General features: G+C 36.0%; 3 protein-coding genes across 5 annotated transcripts; 1 reads left to right on the top strand and 2 right to left on the bottom strand.

Moving 5' to 3' along the window:
• Window positions 1-339: 339 nt before the first annotated feature.
• On the bottom strand, window positions 340-2203 carry LOC125211994 (Na-translocating NADH-quinone reductase subunit A). Of its 3 annotated transcripts, none has more exons than XM_048111985.2 (3): window positions 1958-2202; window positions 888-1000; window positions 340-778 (listed from the first exon to the last, which is right to left on the bottom strand). In XM_048111985.2, the coding sequence occupies exons 1-3, from the start codon at window positions 2004-2006 to the stop codon at window positions 494-496; spliced, it is 447 nt and encodes a 148-aa protein (XP_047967942.1). In that variant the 5' UTR covers window positions 2007-2202; the 3' UTR covers window positions 340-493. The 3 variants fall into 3 exon arrangements, with proteins under 3 accessions (XP_047967942.1, XP_047967943.1, XP_047967944.1); XM_048111986.2 differs by having other exon boundaries at window positions 900-1000; window positions 1958-2199; XM_048111987.2 differs by lacking the exon at window positions 888-1000 and having other exon boundaries at window positions 1958-2203.
• Window positions 2204-7609: 5406 nt separating this feature from the next.
• LOC125213446 (DEK domain-containing chromatin-associated protein 2-like) lies at window positions 7610-13425 on the top strand. The gene is made up of 12 exons (XM_048114002.2): window positions 7610-7748; window positions 8077-8883; window positions 8981-9014; window positions 9544-9623; window positions 10034-10093; window positions 10191-10301; window positions 10396-10476; window positions 10580-10648; window positions 11900-12338; window positions 12452-12564; window positions 12904-12934; window positions 13022-13425. The coding sequence occupies exons 2-12, from the start codon at window positions 8134-8136 to the stop codon at window positions 13195-13197; spliced, it is 1944 nt and encodes a 647-aa protein (XP_047969959.1). The 5' UTR covers window positions 7610-7748; window positions 8077-8133; the 3' UTR covers window positions 13198-13425.
• A 3538-nt stretch (window positions 13426-16963) lies between these two features.
• Window positions 16964-18611, bottom strand: LOC125211900 (putative pectate lyase 22). The gene is made up of 4 exons (XM_048111859.1): window positions 18479-18611; window positions 17631-18377; window positions 17402-17540; window positions 16964-17332 (listed from the first exon to the last, which is right to left on the bottom strand). The coding sequence occupies exons 1-4, from the start codon at window positions 18577-18579 to the stop codon at window positions 17108-17110; spliced, it is 1212 nt and encodes a 403-aa protein (XP_047967816.1). The 5' UTR covers window positions 18580-18611; the 3' UTR covers window positions 16964-17107.
• Between the last annotated feature and the right edge of the window lie 570 nt (window positions 18612-19181).

Raw genomic sequence — 19181 nt, 5'->3', positions numbered from 1 at the left:
CGGACCAAAATGAAAAAATGAGACTCTTATTCGTGGACGGGGGAGTATATCTTTAAAATTCTTATTTTAATGGCGAATATATGGTTTTACCAGGGATATCTATATTAAGGAAAGTTTTAAATGAAATTTTATTTTTGGTAGTGTTATTATTTCGAGTTGCATGGGATCTTTGTCCTATAATAGCTAATCAACATTTGGGCTCGAATGATACAGAGTTGGGCTTATTTCAAAGCTCTAACTTTTGGGCTTGTTGGCTTTGTTTTGTATGGTGTGAAAGGGACTTATTCCACCCATTAAGTTTTGTGATGCTGTGAATATTATACTAAAGAAAACTGCAGCTAAACAAACTGAAACGAATCCATATAATTTGAGGAGTAAAATTGTTAATGACGTATATTTTCCAAGTAAGTCTGTCTTGCAAGACCTTATTGAAGAAACAAAATGACCTTGAAAGTAAGAGGAGAACGAAATATAGAACTAGAGAGCAGAAATTTTAGTGTACATGCTTTCTCTCAAACTGCGACTCGTGACAGTGGGGGTCGAGCCAATCCCTGGTAGAATTCTTCGACACGTTCGCCTGCATTTTCCCTCCCTCACCTACAAGCTCCCTTAAACTGTCCACCTTATTCTCTCGCCCGCTTCCACTGTATACTCTATCGGCTTCCTTGAGTTTCTGCTTGAACTTCTGTTTGCGGCTAGAAGACTTCTGTTCCTGCTGTTTTACTTGAGATGGAGGAGCTCCATGTGGTCCGAGGTATATATGCTCTTCCTTTACAGCCTGCCAAAACGAGAGATGAGTATTCGAGATTCATTTCAAGCCCACAAACTGGATGCTTATGGTTGTATTCACTATATAGAAAATGATTAAGGATTTCATACTACAAGACCTTTTCTACTACCTCAACTTCGATCAGCTTAGTGTCTTCTACTTTTGGGATATCGGTTTTGTTTTGATCTGTATCTTCAATTTCCAAGCTTGGAATTACAAATCCATCAGTGTCTAAAAAAACCAGCAAAAATAGAACATTTTTAATATATTTCGAGTTGCAATTTTGCATTAGAATGAACATAAGAATCTATCATATAGCATACGACATGATGAAACAGAGATCGACTGACCAGCATTGCATACTAGTTAGTTATTTGCAAATTGCAGGTAAATATAAACCAGATCAGCTAAGGACATGACAGAACATACAAAATCCACCAAAATGTAGAACTCACAGAATCACGTGAGCAAAGATAGTATAACCAAATCACAAAACAAAATAGGTTGTCAATTATATCAGATACCAGTATGTTTATAGTATGCTAGACTTATCAAACTATCTTTTTAGTATGATATTAACACAATATCACTCTCAAACAAAACATATTTATATAATAGTACCACTCTTTATAGATGCATATAAGTCCACAATTACCAGACCCTTTCACGAATAGGATTAGGTTCAACCTGCTCCTCAAATTAGGATTACCAATTTGAAGTGTTCAATCAAAGTCTTCGTTAATCAGAATGATACTTAACAGCTTCTTACATATGTCGGCAATGATCAATAATTATGATAAGAACAAAAGATAGAACAACATTGTAACCAAAGGAAATATCCATTGAAGTTCAGGTTCATTCTTATTTCCAATCAATGACCTACTTGTTGCCATCCAAAGCATCAGCATCACTACTTAAACAGTAACAGAAACTGAAACAAGTAGTGAAGCATCATCCAACAAAATAAAAAGCACGCAGCAACAGAAGTTTGGCAGTGAAAACACAACCGAAATAACAACTCACAATAAACACTCTATCTCTGTCTCACATGTTTCACCAATCAACATGTATAAACACTCAGCAACTAGTATTCTCCAATTTAAACACGATCGCACAGAAAAGTAGCAATTTTCCCATTTAACGGAGGAAAAATTAATGGTAAACGAATAATCAGAAGTGGTAGATTACCCCACTCATCTTCGGCGGAAGAAGCGGATTGAGCGAGGGAAGGGTCCATTTAATGTTGCCAATCATCGATTTCCAATACAATCTCCGCCTTAGTTCAGATAAAAAGAGGGATGGAATCGAATTTGTTATCTGGAAAAAGAGGGACTTTAGAAGAATTGAGAGGGAAAAGGAAGGAAAAAAAAGCAGACGCCCCAAAACCCTAAACGCAGAGAAATGGGAGCTCGATTTCAATTTTCAAACCCAATATTTTACCCTTTTTGTGTTTTAAATTTTCTCTCGCTTCTTTGTGTTAAATTTTTCGTATTTCTTTTTTTCCTTTCGTTTTTTGTTTTTATTTGCATTTTTATTTATTAGTGTATATAGATTAAAAAAAATCTACTTATTCTTAAGTATTAAATTTGTTTTGCATATAATATTTGTAGTATTTTATTAAATCAAAATTCCTAGAATATAGCATAATAGTGTACTACTCCATATAAGGAAAAAATAAATATTTTTAAATTTAGTTCGTATATAAAATTTAAAATTTTTAATAAATCAGAAATTCAATTTACGTTGAATATATAATAAATGAATAAAAAGAAAGAAGGAAAGAATAGATTAAAAAGAAGAGATTTATGAATAGTTCGATGGTAATAATGAAGGATTATGACTGTTGTTTCATCGTAGGATAAAAGTTACTAACTTACTACTTCATATGGGGCATAGCTAAGAGACGGGGTGTTGTGGATACCATCAACCTTAACCATAGTCGATATGACTTTAAGACGAATTAGCAATTTGACTACAACATAATAATTACTCGCTCCGATCGTTATTATGAGTTCTATTTCTTGGCGGCACAAGTTTTAAGAAATGTTAAAAAAACTGAGTGCAAAAGAGTTAGTGGAATATGAGTCTCACTTACATATATTAGTTTTAAATGACATGTGAGTGAAATGAGTTAGTGAAATGTGAGACTATATTACCATTTATGGTAAAAATGAATCGGGACTTTTATTCGTGAATGAACCGGGACTTTTATTCGTGGACGGAGAGAGAGTATATGTCTATATCTGGTTATCTAAATCATTAGGTTGATAGTCTTTTATCAACTGAGGACTATAATGAGATAGTATGTTCTTTAATTTTGACCATAAGATCTCAATAATTGTAAGTATTTATAACATTTACTAAATACTTAAATTATGGGCGTAATCTGTCAATGTTTTGAAATATCAGTCAACCTTTGACATTTTATACAAAACTCTTCTTTAACCAATTGAGTTGTTTTAAACAACTTTTCCACTACAAGATGTGCAAAATAATTCAATTGGACTTGTGATGTTATCCTTCTATCCAATAATAGATATAACATTCAGATCGACACGTGATTTTATGAGATGTTATTTTACGTATGAAGTGATAAGAACATATATATTTTTATATATTGATGTGATAGAGAACTTTTTATTAAAAAATGTGACATATTTTATAGGACAAATTAAAATGTGACATCTATTATGAGACAGAAGAAGTACTATTTTGGAATTTTGATAAAACATTACTCATTTGAGAGTAAATATATACTCCTTGAATTAATAATAGTTAAATTTTAAGCTTATCACATATTGAATTCACTAATCCTTGTTCTCCTCTAAAGATCTAAATAATCAACATTTTAAAAGTCAAAATACATATTTATTCTTTTAATTTCATAGAAAATTTATAAGAAAATGTAGTTAATAGACTCGAGCTAGGTTTGAGTTGTCTTTCTTGTATCCAATTTTTATACTTCCTTCATTTAGCCTCAAGTAATACACTCCTTTGGATATAAGATTTAAGAAAAAAGATGTTTGGTAGGCCAAGTGAAGAGAGAACAAAATAGAGAAGAAAAAAAAGTCATTTTTTGCCAGAAAAGAAAGTGCATAACTTTAGTTAGGGCGATCCAAAATTAAATGAGAATCACTTACAGTGGGACCGCGGGAGTACTATTTATAGCATTATGGATAGAGGAAATCGATTTATAATAGTAAAACCAACAATCTATTAGAAATTATTTCATAAAATTGAAAATTATATTTCTTCTAAAAAAAAACATAAATCAAAACAATAATTCAAGCCTCGAGGAATACTAAACTAAGACAATGAAGCCAAAAGAAAATTCCATTGAAAAAACATCAATTAGGTTTCTTAATCTCTGAAGGTCCGTCCTCCCCCATCTCTTATAATGGATGTCGGTGGGTTGGTCTACCACTTGCTTTTGATTACTTCCTTGCAATTTGCATTTTGTCATCATGGCACTACAATCATTAATTTTTTTCATTTCTTGAACGAAAGTTGAAGGAAAATGGTATAGCGGCCATCTGTATTTCATGAACTTGTTGCATTCACTCCTCACATTTTTGTAGTTTCATAACAAGTTCGATCATATTTAGAGCATTCCCATCCGTGCTCTTAAATAAGAGCATGGAGGTAGGCTCGGACCCACTTTTACTCCTTGTCCTTAGGCAAGAGCACAACACCCACATCCGTATTCTTCCGCATAGACAAGCTCAAGGGTCCCACTATTCTATTATTCAATTTAAATACTTCAATTACTAAACATTTCTATAATATAAAAATACATTAAAATATGAAAATTACATAATTAAATCATAAAAAATAAAAATTACATAATTAAAACCGTAAAAAATAAAAATACATAATAAAAATGTAAATTTTGGGGGAAAAAAATTGAAAAATAAATTAAAAGTGTGTAGAAAACGGATATAATTTTGAAAAGTGGGAAAATAATTTTTTATTTTAAAAATGATTTTTTAAATTAAAATTCAAATTTTAATTTTTAAAAAAAAAAAAACGAAATTGTCGTTGGCCAATCGCTTGCTGCCACGACATCCTGCTCAGCGGCACGGGCGTGCTCTTATGCTCTTGCCCTGCCGCTGGCAAGGACGGACAGCTCGCAGCAGCGGACGAGCGGCGTCCTCGCCGCTGGCAAGGACGGACAAGAGCCCGCTGCGGATGCTCTTATACTTGTATTTTGACATGATGCACATCTAGAACTTGTTATAGATGTCCGGTGAGGAGTTGAGAAGGATATCAACATCAGAAGTTGGGTTAATTGGCTCCAAATTCGCATTTGGCTCCCCTGATAATGAATTGATTGTGTTGTTGGTCGCTGTAGTTGGGGGAGCGGAAGCTGGTGGCATGATCTTGTGTCGAGCCGCCTCCCGTTTCACCCATCCACATGTGGCTTCGACTGAGGGGAGATGTGTCTCCTTGAGAATGTCCCGTCGGATAATGTCATAACAGTTGTTCAAGCTGACTATGAATTTGAAAAACCGTCTAGTGCATGTGTGTCGTCGAAACTGACCGACTCTTTTATTAGAAATGAGTCACTCACCCCTTAAAAGGCCTCATAAGGGGGAGAGTTATTCACACTTATATAGGTGAGCTAGGATCGTTACTAAGCCGATGTGAGACAAGATATTAGAATTTTAACATCTTTGGTTGCAACAATCAACTGAACGACTTTGACACTAGTCGATGTTGATCCACAGTAATATTTCTCTAAACTAAGGTATCTTTATGTGATTGTATTTGCCTTTTCATTCAATTGTCGTATAGTACTAGTTATGGATCCGCCAAGCTTTCAAATATCACAGTGAGACTTTCTCAAATTGCCTTCAAGGTTTAGTGATGGGCGAAGTGCGCAATAGTGTTTGTTTCTATGACATCGACAATCAACGAGAAGACTATAAGGTTTGTATCTTCCCATTCGGCATAACCTTCGTTCTCCGGTTCTGGCGATGCCGGAATTCTAGTGATATGTTGGTAAGTTCCCTTGCTTCCAATTACTACTTTCATAGGCCTTGCCAAAAGTGGGTAATTATTTCCATTAAGTTTGAAAGCCATAGTGGCTTTTTTACTAGTTCTCAATCTGTTAGGTTAGTTGACAAACTCTTAGGCTATTTTTATCGTCTGTATTTGACATTTTTGGTCAATAATTAATGTCTTTCCTACTCGGATGCAATAATAATATTAGTATGAAATTTATGTTCTTGATGGATTATTGGAAAGATGATTTACATGCCTTTTATAAGTTGGATACACAATATACAAGAGATTTATTTTTTTCTAACACGACAATAATATATAATTTAAGCTAGTAAAAAATTAAGTAGTACAATTATTAATTAATTTTGTAATTAAAATATTGTAATTTTATTTTATTTTACTAATAGTTTAAAAAACAGCTCTATATAAATAAAAAGATTCGAAAATATATACAAATCAATATAGATAGATCATAGAATAAACCGAGTACACTACTATTTATATGGAAAGTAGGCAAAACAATTCTCTCCGCTCCACTGAAGATGATCCATTCTTTTTTTTTGTCTCAACTAAGCTGATCTATTACTAAAAATGTAAATATCATTATTTCTACTTTATTATCTTTGCTATTACTTTATTCTTTCGATTCAATTTACAAAATTAAATTACATAAAATCACATGTCACTCATGATGATGAATTTTGATGAGATAGAGGAAGTAGCTGATTCTGTACAACATTGCTTCCAGCGTAGTAGCTCTGGTGTAATACACCGATGAACAGTGGAATACTTGAGTGAATTTCAGGCATTAAGACTACCCCCATCGGTGACTATGGGATGGGGGTGGGGCATATAGGACAAAATAGGGAGTATTAAAAATAAACCAAAAATAAAATTGCCCAACCCAACCCCCATTTTCATGGCTTGTCAGCCGGCCCACCCAAAAATGAAGGCCAAATGACACTTGTCAACTTTTTATTGGTTTCATGTATTACTATTTTTACATTTTTTATTTACTATTAATTATTGATTATCACTATTTTATTTAATAATGTACATGTCTTAGAATTGTAATCTATAAATATGAAATCTAAATACTTTTGAATGTTTTGAATATTGTGAATTTATGAAATTTTTATTACTTTAAGTGATTAATTTTAATTTATTTAATTACTATTATTTTTGTCTTTATATATCATTTCTTTGTATTTTGGTTTGTTTATTTCTATGATCATATTATATTTTTTAATGTGTGTAATTTATTATTATATTGTGCTTTAATTATTTGAATATCTAATATTTTTTGTTTTAAATTTGAATCATATACTTTTTTATTATAATTTGTAGACATTATTTAATATATTTAAATTAATTATAAATCAAAATATTAATATAAAATATATGAAAAAGAAAATATTGGGTTGGGTTGGGTTGGGGTCACTGATGGAAGTAAAAAAGTTGATGGGTGTTGAATTGAGTGAGGGTTGTGTATGTGGAGGATAGAAAAATGAATATTTTATTAAAAAGTTGATTGGGATTGGGTTGGGTGAGTGTCACGAATGGAGATAGTCTAACGGTCAACCTTTATCAAAATGAAATCGGACAAAATTAAAGTGTCAGGAAATAAAAAGAAAAACTATGAAAATGAGTTCCTCAATTTGGCTGCCTAATGCCTATACTATAAGTCAAGTCAAACGATCCAACAATTTATCATACTGAGAGAATATGTAATCTCAGCCGTCCGTCAAATCCCATCTCGTCCGTCGATTCCATTCTTTTCAGAATCCCGCTCAGTGTCACATCCTACGTGGCTTTAAACTGGGTTTAAAATCCGGATTTGAAGTCCGCAGTTAAAATTCTTTGCCCGAAAATGTAAAACGAAATCAGACGGACAAAAGAAATTCTAAAAATATCAGTGGGGAGTGAGCAGAGCTGCAACGGCAAGACTCTTTTCAAGTTGAGCTTCTCAATTTCTGTAAGTTATGCTTTAGCTTTCGCCGTTTTCTCTTGTAATTCATGAATCACGGAACTTAATTTGGGTTGTAGTTATGTTTTGCTACCCTTAATTGAGTTGAATTTGATGCCTTCCCAGGTTAGGGTTTCGTCTTCTTGTATGTGAATTACGAGTTATATCTTGCAATTTTGCTGCTTTCCTTGACAATTGTTGTTCTACTTATTCGTTTTAATTCATAGATCTTTCAGAGAGCCTTTAAAATCATGAAGCTTGAAACTTTTATTCATAACGACTCTGTTGCGAAGTTCTGTAAAATTGTCTAATTTTAGTTGCACATGGGGTGCTGTAGATTGGTTTAGCGGACAATAAGGTTTCGGAAAGTTACGGAATTGGGACTTGCGGCTTGATGGGTGAGGAAGGTGCGGTGTCGGAAAAGGTCGAGCCTGTGGGTAATGGGAAGGTGGAGGTTCTTGAAAAGGCCAATGTGGAGGGTAAGGCTGAGGCTGTAGAAGATAACAAAGGAGAGCAGCCTGATACGGTGACAGAAATGGAAGAGGATAAACCAGATGAGGAGAAAACTGAGGCTCAGCAAATGGATGTCGATAAAGAAGAGGCCAATGGGGAGAAGGCAGAGGGGGAAACGGTAACAATAGAAGGAGGAGCTGAAGAAACTGAGAAGCAAGAAGCTGAAGCTGATGAAGAAAAGGAAGAAACTTTGAAAGATGATGGGGGAAAGGAAGAAGTGAAGGATGAAAAAATGGCGGAAGAGGCTGAGGAGGATACTGAAAAGGTGACGGAGGAGAAGGTTGGGGAAGATGATGGATCTAAAGACGTGGAAGATAAGCCGGAGGAGCTGAAGGAAGGGAAAGGCTCGAAAAAACGCCCTAGATCGAAGACTGGTGGTCGGAGAAGTGACAAGACTACAAAAAAGGAACCTGTAGAGGTGAAGAAGGAGACTGAAAAGGTGGAGAAGGAGCAGAAAACCCCAACTCCGAAAAAGACAAAAGAACCTAAAACCTCAGTGGTGAAAAAGGAAATTGAGCCCAAGACACCCTCGGCTTTTTCTCTTGAGCGTCCTGTGCGTGAAAGGAAATCTGTGGAAAGGTTGGTGGCTACTATTGAGAAGGATGCCTCCAAGGATTTTCGTATTGAAAAGGTGCAGCCTTTAAGATCTTAGCTTGTTTTCAACTTTCTTATTTTCTAGTTTAGTTGCTACTGTATTTAAGTATTAACTTGGTGTGCTTTTTTTTCAGGGTCGTGGAACTGCGCTGAAAGATATTCCAAATGGTACTATGTTTGACTAACTTCTTTGCCTCCTCAACACATACTTTTAAATGTTATGCCAAATTGCCAATTGTATGCATGTTACTCTCAAAGGATTATGGTTGAAAGTTGTGCTCAAAATATATTTTGATTCTGGCCACTTCTTGTTACTTTCCTTCATTGAGTTTTAAAAGAACCACTGAATAGTGCGTGCTTAATTATCTGAGTTACAAAGTGATCAAAATGTTAAGAATATACCACGTTTGATCTCATATGAATATGCTTTTCCGTTGAGTGTACAAGTTTTGGTGATTTTGTTTCTTTCTATGCTCCAAAATGTTTGAAGTTCTCTAAGCAATATTGCTGCTCAATTTATTTTATTTTATTTATGTACTTCAATTTATGCTGCCTCAAAGTGTGTGTGTATTACATACCTTAAATTCCTGTTTGGTATTTATAGGATATGAGTCATATGACAATATGACATAGAAGGTCTACCGTTCTAGCTTCATGAATGAATTTTTTAATATTCTTGACCTTGATTTTCATTCAGTGGCGTACAAATTGTCAAGAAAGAAGACTGAAGAGACTTTTAAAGTGCTGCATACTATACTCTTTGGAAGGAGAGGAAAGGTAAGGCATCTTATGTGTTTAATTTCAGATGCGCTTTGTATTAGTTAATTCACCAGTGCTTATCTTATCTGCACTTGAACTACATTAAGAAATCTTATGAGCTTTATCCAGGTCATGAATTCCATTAGATTGTAGAATTTTGTTTCATAGATTTCAAAGTATATCTAGCAGATTCATAGTAGCATGCTATTTGTGATAATTTAGCACTTATGCATCACCACCATGAATAACTGTTGTTCTGTCAATTTCCAATTTATTCTTGGAATAAAACATGTTTCAAGCACAAGAGATAATAAAGGTGATGTAGGGTTTTTCTTCACTCACAACTTTCTGTACTTCAAGCTATTATTCCTGGCATTGGAAATATTTTTTCTTTTTTAATGCTTACTATAGACATTTGACTTGTCCAGGCTGCTCAAGTGAAACACAACATTTCGAGATTTTCTGGATTTGTTTGGCATGATAATGAGGTAAGAGAAACTCTTGACTTTCTGTTGAATTGCAGATTCTCTTTTGTTTCCCCTTCTAATGATTTAACTTTTAGATTTTGAAATGAAAACTTTGTAGGAAAAGCAAATGAGCAAAGTCAAAGAAAAACTTGACAAGTTTGTCAAGGAGAAATTAATAGAGTTCTGTGATGTCCTTGATATTCCAATTTCAAAGACTAGTGCGAAGAAGGTCTGCTCATACATCACTTTGTCTTTGATAACATAAATGTCTTTGCTTGCATGTTATGTGTCTTTCCATATTAACTTTAATTACATATTCTCAGGAAGATATCATTGTAAAGCTGATGGAATTCTTTATGGAACCTCATGCTACAACCTCTGATTTGCTTGCTGAAAAAGAGCAGGTTTGTCACTTTATTAACTTTCCTAAATATACTGTGACCATGTTAGTTTCTTCCTCAACGTGGCCTAAATATTGGAATCCTTTTCATGCATTTTACAACTAAGGGAACGAAGAGAAAGAGGAGTAGCAAACCAGCATCAGGAAGTGCTACACCAACTAAAGGTTCAGTAAAGGTACTTTTGTTTTGCTCTTTGTAATTTTCTGGTCAAAGGTTGAATTATTTACTTGAAGGTACCGCTGCAACTATGCAGTCTTGTGTGTGTGTGATAGAAGTAAAGGCTGACGAACAAAAACATAAACTGGAAACAAACTCTAAGATTGAAAGAACACGGACATAAACTGGAAATAACTGAATGGAATTTATCGTACTTAAAGAAATACTAGAAAATAATCCTCACGCCTGAAGCCACCATCTAATACCGTTCTATCTCTGTTCTTTTCCCATGATGCTCACTAATAAGACGCATCCTTTATCCAGAAAATTATATTGAATCCTACTTGTGATCAGAAAAGAAAAGTGATCCTAATTAAAACAATTAACTAAACTTGAAAATAAATAAGAAAAAATCAAATCATAATTATATAAGGAAGTAAGTCATAAAGAAGATAAATATGCAAATCCCCTCCAAATCACTATATGCATATCTGTATCAATTGTTGATGTTGTACATTGAGCACTGCTTTTTTCTATAGCCAAGTCAAACTCTTGAAATCAGATCTTATATGGCCAAGTTCACTTTTCCCTTGCACCACGATAGGTTTTTAGGCAGTAGTTTCTTTCTCATTCATATGCTGATGCTTTGCTTGATTATTGTTTTATTGATGAGCTTAAAATTGTGTTCGAGCATGTAGTTACTTGCAGTTTGTGGTCCTAGTTAGTAAGTATACACAAACAATACAAAAATGTTATTTCACTCTTGAGTGAAGATCATGTAATTGCCTGCAGTTTTTGGTCCAAAGTAGTAGTAATACAAACAATCCAAAAATGTATTACACTCTTTACTTTTGAGAGAGAAATTTTCTGGGTCTTTTAATAGTAATGCAACTCATTTCTCTAACAGAAGGAGTGGAGTTGAATGAATAGTAGATGATGTGGCTGCTACATTATTATTACCAGATGATGTAGATAACCTTGTGCTTAACGTTTAAGTTTAAGTTTAAGTTTTCATTCCTATTGAATTGCAAATTTCAAATTGGCAAGGTGACAAGGTCAATGAATCATGACAGAAATTAGAAAGTATGAAAAGAATTGATGTGCAATTTTCAAATTGGCAATACCAATTTTCAATTATATGTGAAACTTGGCTGTTAAATTGGGTTGAAGAAGGTAACCAAGTTAAAAATGTTGTTGACCATGATGTGTGGAGCCATGCTAGTACATCATACTCATCTTTCTTATCAGTTTTGGTGAATATAATTTTCAGAGTCGAAAGAAAGTTGAGAGTGATTCTAAAAAACGTGGGGAGGCAAAGGTCACTTCTCCTGAATCAGAAGATGAATCTGATGAAGATAAAGGGGAAGATACAAATGGTGCTCAGGACAGATCAGAAGAGATGTCTGATCAAGCTCCAAGCGAGGGGAAAGGAAGTGAATCTGAAGAGGAGTCAGATGAGGACAAAGGAAAGAAGAAGGCAAGTTCTGCAAAGTCTTCTATAAAGAAGGGCTCTTCTGATAAACCCAAGACAAAGAAAGTGACAATCTCTAAAAAGACCAGTCCCCCACCCAAGAAATTACCAGCAAAATCACCGGACAGCTCTAAAATCAAGAACGACTCGTGTGCAAAGAAATCTTCAGTTAAAAAGAAGGATGAAGCAGTGAAGAAGTCATCAATCCCAAAGAAGTCACCATCAAATGACAGCCTTGGTAAGTCACCATCAATTCCCCTTCCATCTGTTATGTGCTGATGTGTTGCACAGGTTGAGAGCCCTTGTAACGAGTCAGTTTTCTGAAGTTCATTTTGTTTTGTTCAAACACAGGGAAGAAAGTTCTGAAAGTGAAACAGAAGCCCAAGGAAGAGACTCTAGACCCAAGTGATGATGATCTTAGAAACTCAATCTGTAAGATCCTCAAGAAGGTCGATTTCAATACGGTGAGTTCTGAAATATTAGCTCCACCTTTGTTTATTTTCTGTTTGCTGGTTAAAAGGAAAGAGGTCGGAGAAGGCATACACATGATATATCCACACATGATCTGCATTGAGGTCCAACCTAATAATGGGTGCATGTCCTACAAACCTGTAGTCTATTCCGTTCTCTCTTGGATAAAGTTATAATCTCATATTCTAGTACTAGGTTGAATATTGCTGGTTTGGCGTGCATAGGTCACTTTAGTGGCAATAATGGGTTGACATGTTTAATGCAGTCTATTTTTTGCTGTACGGTTGAGTTAGTCCTCTTCTTTGATACACCTGATATGCTCTTTCTTGCAGGCTACATTCACCGACATTTTGAAGTTGCTTGGTAAGCTCTCGCATTTATCTCAGTTATGTTTGGTTTTCCTAGTGCTTGATGATATTAGGATCCGTAACAAGATTTTGACCATTTCAGCAAAGGAGTTCAGCACTGATCTGGCAGCGAGGAAGTCAACAGTAAAGCTGATGATTCAGGAAGAGCTGACAAAGCTAGCCGATGCTGATGGTGATGATGAAGGTGAAGAGGAGGATGAAGGAAATGTGGAGAAGGACGAAAAAGCTCCTTCCAGTAAAGGTGTCAAGGCAACGTAGTGTACACACTAACAAAATACCCTTATCTGTAGTTGTGTTGTTGTAATGTATCAGTGTTCCTGTTATGGATCGAGGCAGCTGTAATTAATTAACGTTAGCTATAGCATTGTTAATTGCTTACCCAGCTTCCTTAGTTGTTCAGACAATTTAACTGGTCAAGCTTGTTATGTAAACTGTGATAAATTCTTCCCCTTTTGAATTTATTAGGACAATTTTTTTTTGCTGTCACTGCATGCACTCTCGGACGTATATTTGAAGATCTATACATATTGGAGCTATTACATTTGGGACGAATGTGCCTCATTTGGGCAAAAGCGTCTCGACCTGCTGAGTATTTCGTCTTGACGTGACTTCGAAGGTGCCAATGTGCCATACCATCTCTTTTGTACATGAGAGGGCTAGGAGAGTTAAAGTAGGGGACTCAAATATTTCTATTGTTGTCTTGGATCCAAAATTCTACAAACAATGCTGTAATATTGCAGTAGTTGTAGTTTTAGTAACAATAACTAAATTTGCTGTGGTGCTCTGAAAATACACATCAGATTCCTTGGAGCTATGACAAACATAATTGAATGAACCATCCATTGCACACATCTTCCACAAAAATTGAACACAAAAACTAAATGAAAACAACAATTCCATAACAATCAACAATTGTAACATCTACTCCATCGCTTTTGTTGCCACGCCACCACCACCACTACAAACAAACAGTCCAAAACACACCCTCTGCAAAGGGCATGATTGCGAGGAGTGGTGGCAACGCTCCTCACGACGAGCTCTTCACAGTGATTTCGCAGAAGAGTTTGAGAGAGAGGGATCAAGAATAACAATTTCAACATGGGTCAATTTAATCTATGGCTTTTTTCACTTATTAGTACTCCCCTTGTTCCAGTGGCGAACGCAGGACTTGGGGGTCCAAATTACTATTAATAGTTGCATAGTATTTTTTGATATTTATCTCACCGCAAGTAGTTGTGGCATGATTGATAAGGAAGTTGTGACATATATAGATTATAGTGAATGACAAATAATAAAAAGATACAATAACTAGATATACATGTGATCGTTAAAAGTAGTTGAAAAAATGGGAAGGGTTAACAAAAAAAAAAAAAAAAAAATTATTGCAAAGTGAGTAGTATATTTTAAAATTAATAACTTGAGTATTTGAAAAAAATTAGAAGTGCTAACAAAATGAATTTTTTTTTATTGCAAAGTGTGTATAATTTGAGATTAATAGTTTGTCCTTGTCTATTTTATGAAAAGAAGAGAAGTGTAGACAAAACATATTTTTCAAAAAAATAAATAAATTAGTATTTACAAAACAAAAGAGCTGGAAAATTTTTTGAGGAAGACTTATGCCCTCTTAGGATTCGAACTCAAATTTCAGCCACGCCACCTAGAGGTGCCCACCGTTCAGGAACCGACGGTTACGGTTCGAAACCACCGGTTCCGGTTTTGGATATTGTTGAACCGGAACCGAACCGCGAGGGTGTTTCGCGGTTACGGTTCCAGTTCCAAAACCGCCTGTTTTTGGTGGTTGTTTTACGGTTTTTCACGGTTCCGAACCGTCGATTTTTTGCGGTTCCGGTCTGGAATCATCTGGAACCGACGGTTCCGGCACGGTTTCGGTTCAAAAAATTTTGAACCTGAACCGAACCACAGTTCAAAAATTATCGATTTCGGTTCGAGTAAATTCTCACGGTTTCGGTTTCGGTTTTAACCGCTGGTTCGGTAAACCTTGGGCAGGTCTAACACCACCCCGTTATAAAGATACAAAAGTTGGGATTCCATAGAACCCCAAGGCTCCATGTAAGTCCACCTATGCCTTGTCCTATAAAATTGACACTATCTCCATTTTGGTCTATCCCATGAAAATAGTCTAATTCTATTTTTTTTTAACTTTTCTCTATCCAATGAGTGGAGTCTATTATCCACCAATAATACTTTAATAATTTTTTTCCTTCCATCTCTTTCATATTTTACCAATTTTGTAGTATTCTTTTTTAATAATACTATTATTCTTGACTTTTAACAGTTTAATATACTCTTGTGTTCTATTAAAAATGATAGTACTACATTTTATAAAATGGAAATAACATTATCTCCACTTAATTAAACAAAACAACCAGACATAATATTTTGAAAAGCAATTATACTACACATATGCTATAAAATGGAAATAACACTATTTCCACCTAACTAAACAAAACAACCGGACATAAAATTTTAAAAAGCAATTAAACTACACATATGCTAAACTCTTAGTATTACTCCATTTCTCTACCTAACATTATTGAATTTTTTATAAATGAGCATTAAAAGAGATAATTAATTATTTAATAATAAATGTGCTGGCATTTTAATTTGAAAAGAATGTGTTGGCAACTTATCATTAATAACTAACATATGTATAATCTAAAACCAGTTAATTTGTACCTGAAGTTACTGTACCCTCCATGTTCCTTGTGATTAATTAGATGTCGATGCGGCAAAGTACATTGATCGATATTTAATCAATGTACTATAAAAAATTAAATCATAAACTACTAATTATAGAATGACCAATAAAAATTAATTATGTTTTAAATTACAAAATTTAGAAGTATATTGCTTGTAATATTTGCTAGTACATACCTCTAAAAATCCCAAAAGCATACTACATCACTACTTACAGGATTAATTATTAAATCTAAATTGTTTTGCAGATTAGCGTAGTAGTTAAATTATTAAAAGTAAAAAAATAACAATAAAACTACGCAGCAATATTATGACTGGCACACAAGCTTATTTTAAAAATTGCATAAAATTTTTAATTTGAATAAGGATTATAGATAGCCACTTAAGAGATTTTAACGTTAAAAATGATGATCTTAATAACTGATTTCCAGATATAGTGGAGATGATATCTATGAATATAACAAACACCAACTTATATCAATCTCGTATAAACATTATATATATGCAACGGAGACCGTCTCAAAAATTCTTGGAACTCATAACCCTGTTTTCAATTATCAAAAAAATCTTTTCATCTCAACAATGAATCGATTATTACTCATCGCTTTTCTGCTAATATTCTCCCAATATTCCAGCAAAGCACATTCTACTCAAGGCCCTTCTCCGCCTCCATCCGAAGCCGCCAGCCACGCGCCGTCCCCGGCCGCCCATTCTCCGGCACCTTCAAAGGCCGTCGCCGGCGCGCCGTCCCCGGTCAACTCAAAAGGCGAGACCCACGCGCTGAGTCCGTCCACCTCACCGCCACCTAGCAATACCAGCCCGCCTGCTCCACCGTCGCTATCTCCCCCAACCGCTTATCCACCGCTTCCGAGCCCATCACGTCCGTTGAGGAGCAACGCTACCGTGTTAACACCTTCGCCGGCGCCGTCTAGTGCCCCAGCACCTGCTGCTGGCCTACCTTCGTCCCATAGTAGTTCGCCCGCGGGTTCGACTCATCGTGGCCCCGTCATTATCGATTACTCCTCCGCCAACTCTTTGTACGCCGCCGCCTCTCTCCTTCTTACCGCCATCGCTCTATCGGCCTTATAATCACGTTCATCTATTACTAGTATTTTTTTAACTAATGAGATTTTTGTAATTATTTCATATGCATCAATTCTTGCTTTTTTATTGTTTATTTTTCGCTTCAATTTTGTAGTTTGAATTTGATTTGATTTTGTTTCTAAATATATTATCCATCGTTTCCAATTTTGTTGTAGTGCATGTGTGATGCAAATCGATATTAAATAGTAAGTAACATGAGAAATATCAAACAAAAAGTTTGTACTCTATTTGATGATAAATTGTTCCCTTCCAAATCTCTCTTATTTTGATTTGAACTCTTAAAACATTTAAGAGCTATCAAGAATACAAGTAGAAAAAAAGAAAAATAAAAGAAAGAAGAAGAATACTAGCAGGGTTTGCCAATTCTGCAATTGACAACTCCAGCAGCCGGTATTATACTAGTCAAAAGCGAAGCTGGTCTTGCAACCATGCTCGATGCTTTAGCGTAGGTCGCCGCTGTTGCATTTCCAGAAGCTATGAATCGCGCTCCATTCAACAAAAGATCTCCCTCCGATCTCCAATTCCAGCTCTTCCACTCCTCATCTCCCGGGCTGCTTTCCCTTTTCGTCACCTGAATTCACCCCATGTGCGTGTGAGTTAAAAGCCTGCTTTGCCAACAATAAAAAATATATATACTTGCCTCTTTTGTATGATCGTCGTCTGCTGCGATGAACACATTACCCTGGCTATTGATCGTCGGGTTAGCACTTCCCCCGATCGCGTACATCTCCCACCCAGTGTATACATTGTTCACAACATGAAAGTAGCCATGCCTACACCTTCATTACCAAAAACCATTGTTTTTATTTTTAAAATGATCAATAATAATTTTCCATCTACCTCGAATCCCAAGTTAGTTAGTTAGTTACCTGGGCATTCTTTGAACCAGACCTTCCCCAAAGTAGTTAAAAGCAATGGTGACTTGCATCTTCTTATCTGCTACATAATCATCGCTATGTCCCATAAGCATCACTTCATTGTGGCGAAACATGTAGTTGTTGGAGACCGTGATGGCCGTGGATCCGGAGACTATGTCGATGAGTCCGTCGTGGCAGTGCGAGAGGGTGCAGTGGTCAATCCACACGTCGCGGGCTCCAAATATCGAGATCCCGTCCCCGTCAGAGATGCCCCGCAGCTCGTAGTGCTGCGGGCCGTCCGTCACCACGGCGTTCCCGCCCTGGACACAGTCGTGTATGTAAATACCGTGAATGATAATGTTAGTCACACCTTGTATTGTTATGCACGGACCGTTGGCCATCTCGATGTTGAACCCTCTCCCGTCGATGGTCTTGTACGAGTTCATCATCAGCTCCTCCTTCAGGGTGATGCTCATGTCGCGCTCGAAGATTATCCAAAGGGGCTCGTTCTGGATCACCGCGTGCCTCAGCATCCCCTGCCTCGGCTCCCTCGGGTCGTCCTCCTCGGTCGTCACCACGTAAAACTCCCCGTCCCGCCCCCCGATCGCGTCGCGCCCGAACCCGATCCCGCAGTCTGCTAGCACTTTTCGATTCGTCTCCCAGTCTGGGTCGCACCGCCAGCAGTCGTCGATCGGGTTGCCTGTCCTGCACGTGGCCGACCCTGCCCCTGCCCCTTCTGTCATGTTCTTCATTGATCTCCTGCAATTTAATAAGACTAAGACTGATCAAAATTTGACTAAATTTCATGATTTAAATGACTATTTTAACCCTGAAATTGAAAGTTGGGCAAAGGGGCGTACCATCGGGAAGGTTGAGACGCGTCATGCATCACCGGCCGTGCGGAAAATGTGGAAGCATGCGAGAGCAGGGTAAGGCACACGAGTAACAAGACTATTGACATTGTTACTTAGCTTGGACAGAGCAAATGGAGTTAGGTGGCTTATATTATGCTCAAATTTTGAGATTATTAATAAAGGTGTGGCAATAAATTGGGAGTCACAATAGTTGTTGGAATTCATGACATATAAACTCGCCGTTGCCAAAGCTGTTGAATGTACGATTTGAAGCACTTGATAATGAGATTAGAGAGAATATAACAAAAAAGATTCAAATTATTGAAGTAGTTTGCACCAATAGGAGAATTGCAAAGTACTAACAGTAGTGGACTGCGCAATAGAGAGGATAAGATGGACCAATTCATCTCATCCATCATTTTCCTTTAATTCCTTTTACTACTCCTCAATTAATTCCTTTAATACTTTCACGTTTTCAATTAAATGCTCAGCAACTACATTACGGTCAGCAAATTTATTTATGGAGGGAGTTTCTTAATTTAGGATACCTTTAGATTTTTTAAATTTTTGGGTAGTGGTGATGCTCTAGCTTTTTCTGGAACGAGATCTAGCGATGGTTAAATATAGAGATTGGAGAAGAATCCGAATTGATGTTTTACGGGTATGTGATCTTCATGTTTAATGGAGTAACAAAATATAGGATATGTAC

The sequence above is a fragment of the Salvia hispanica genome, chromosome 3 (genome assembly GCF_029641045.1).
Source record: "Salvia hispanica isolate PSC_SH4W2 chromosome 3, Shi_PSC_v1, whole genome shotgun sequence".
Taxonomy (NCBI): domain Eukaryota; kingdom Viridiplantae; phylum Streptophyta; class Magnoliopsida; order Lamiales; family Lamiaceae; genus Salvia; species Salvia hispanica.
Note: the sequence above shows the minus strand (reverse complement) of the source record. Positions and strands in the feature narration are given on the sequence as shown.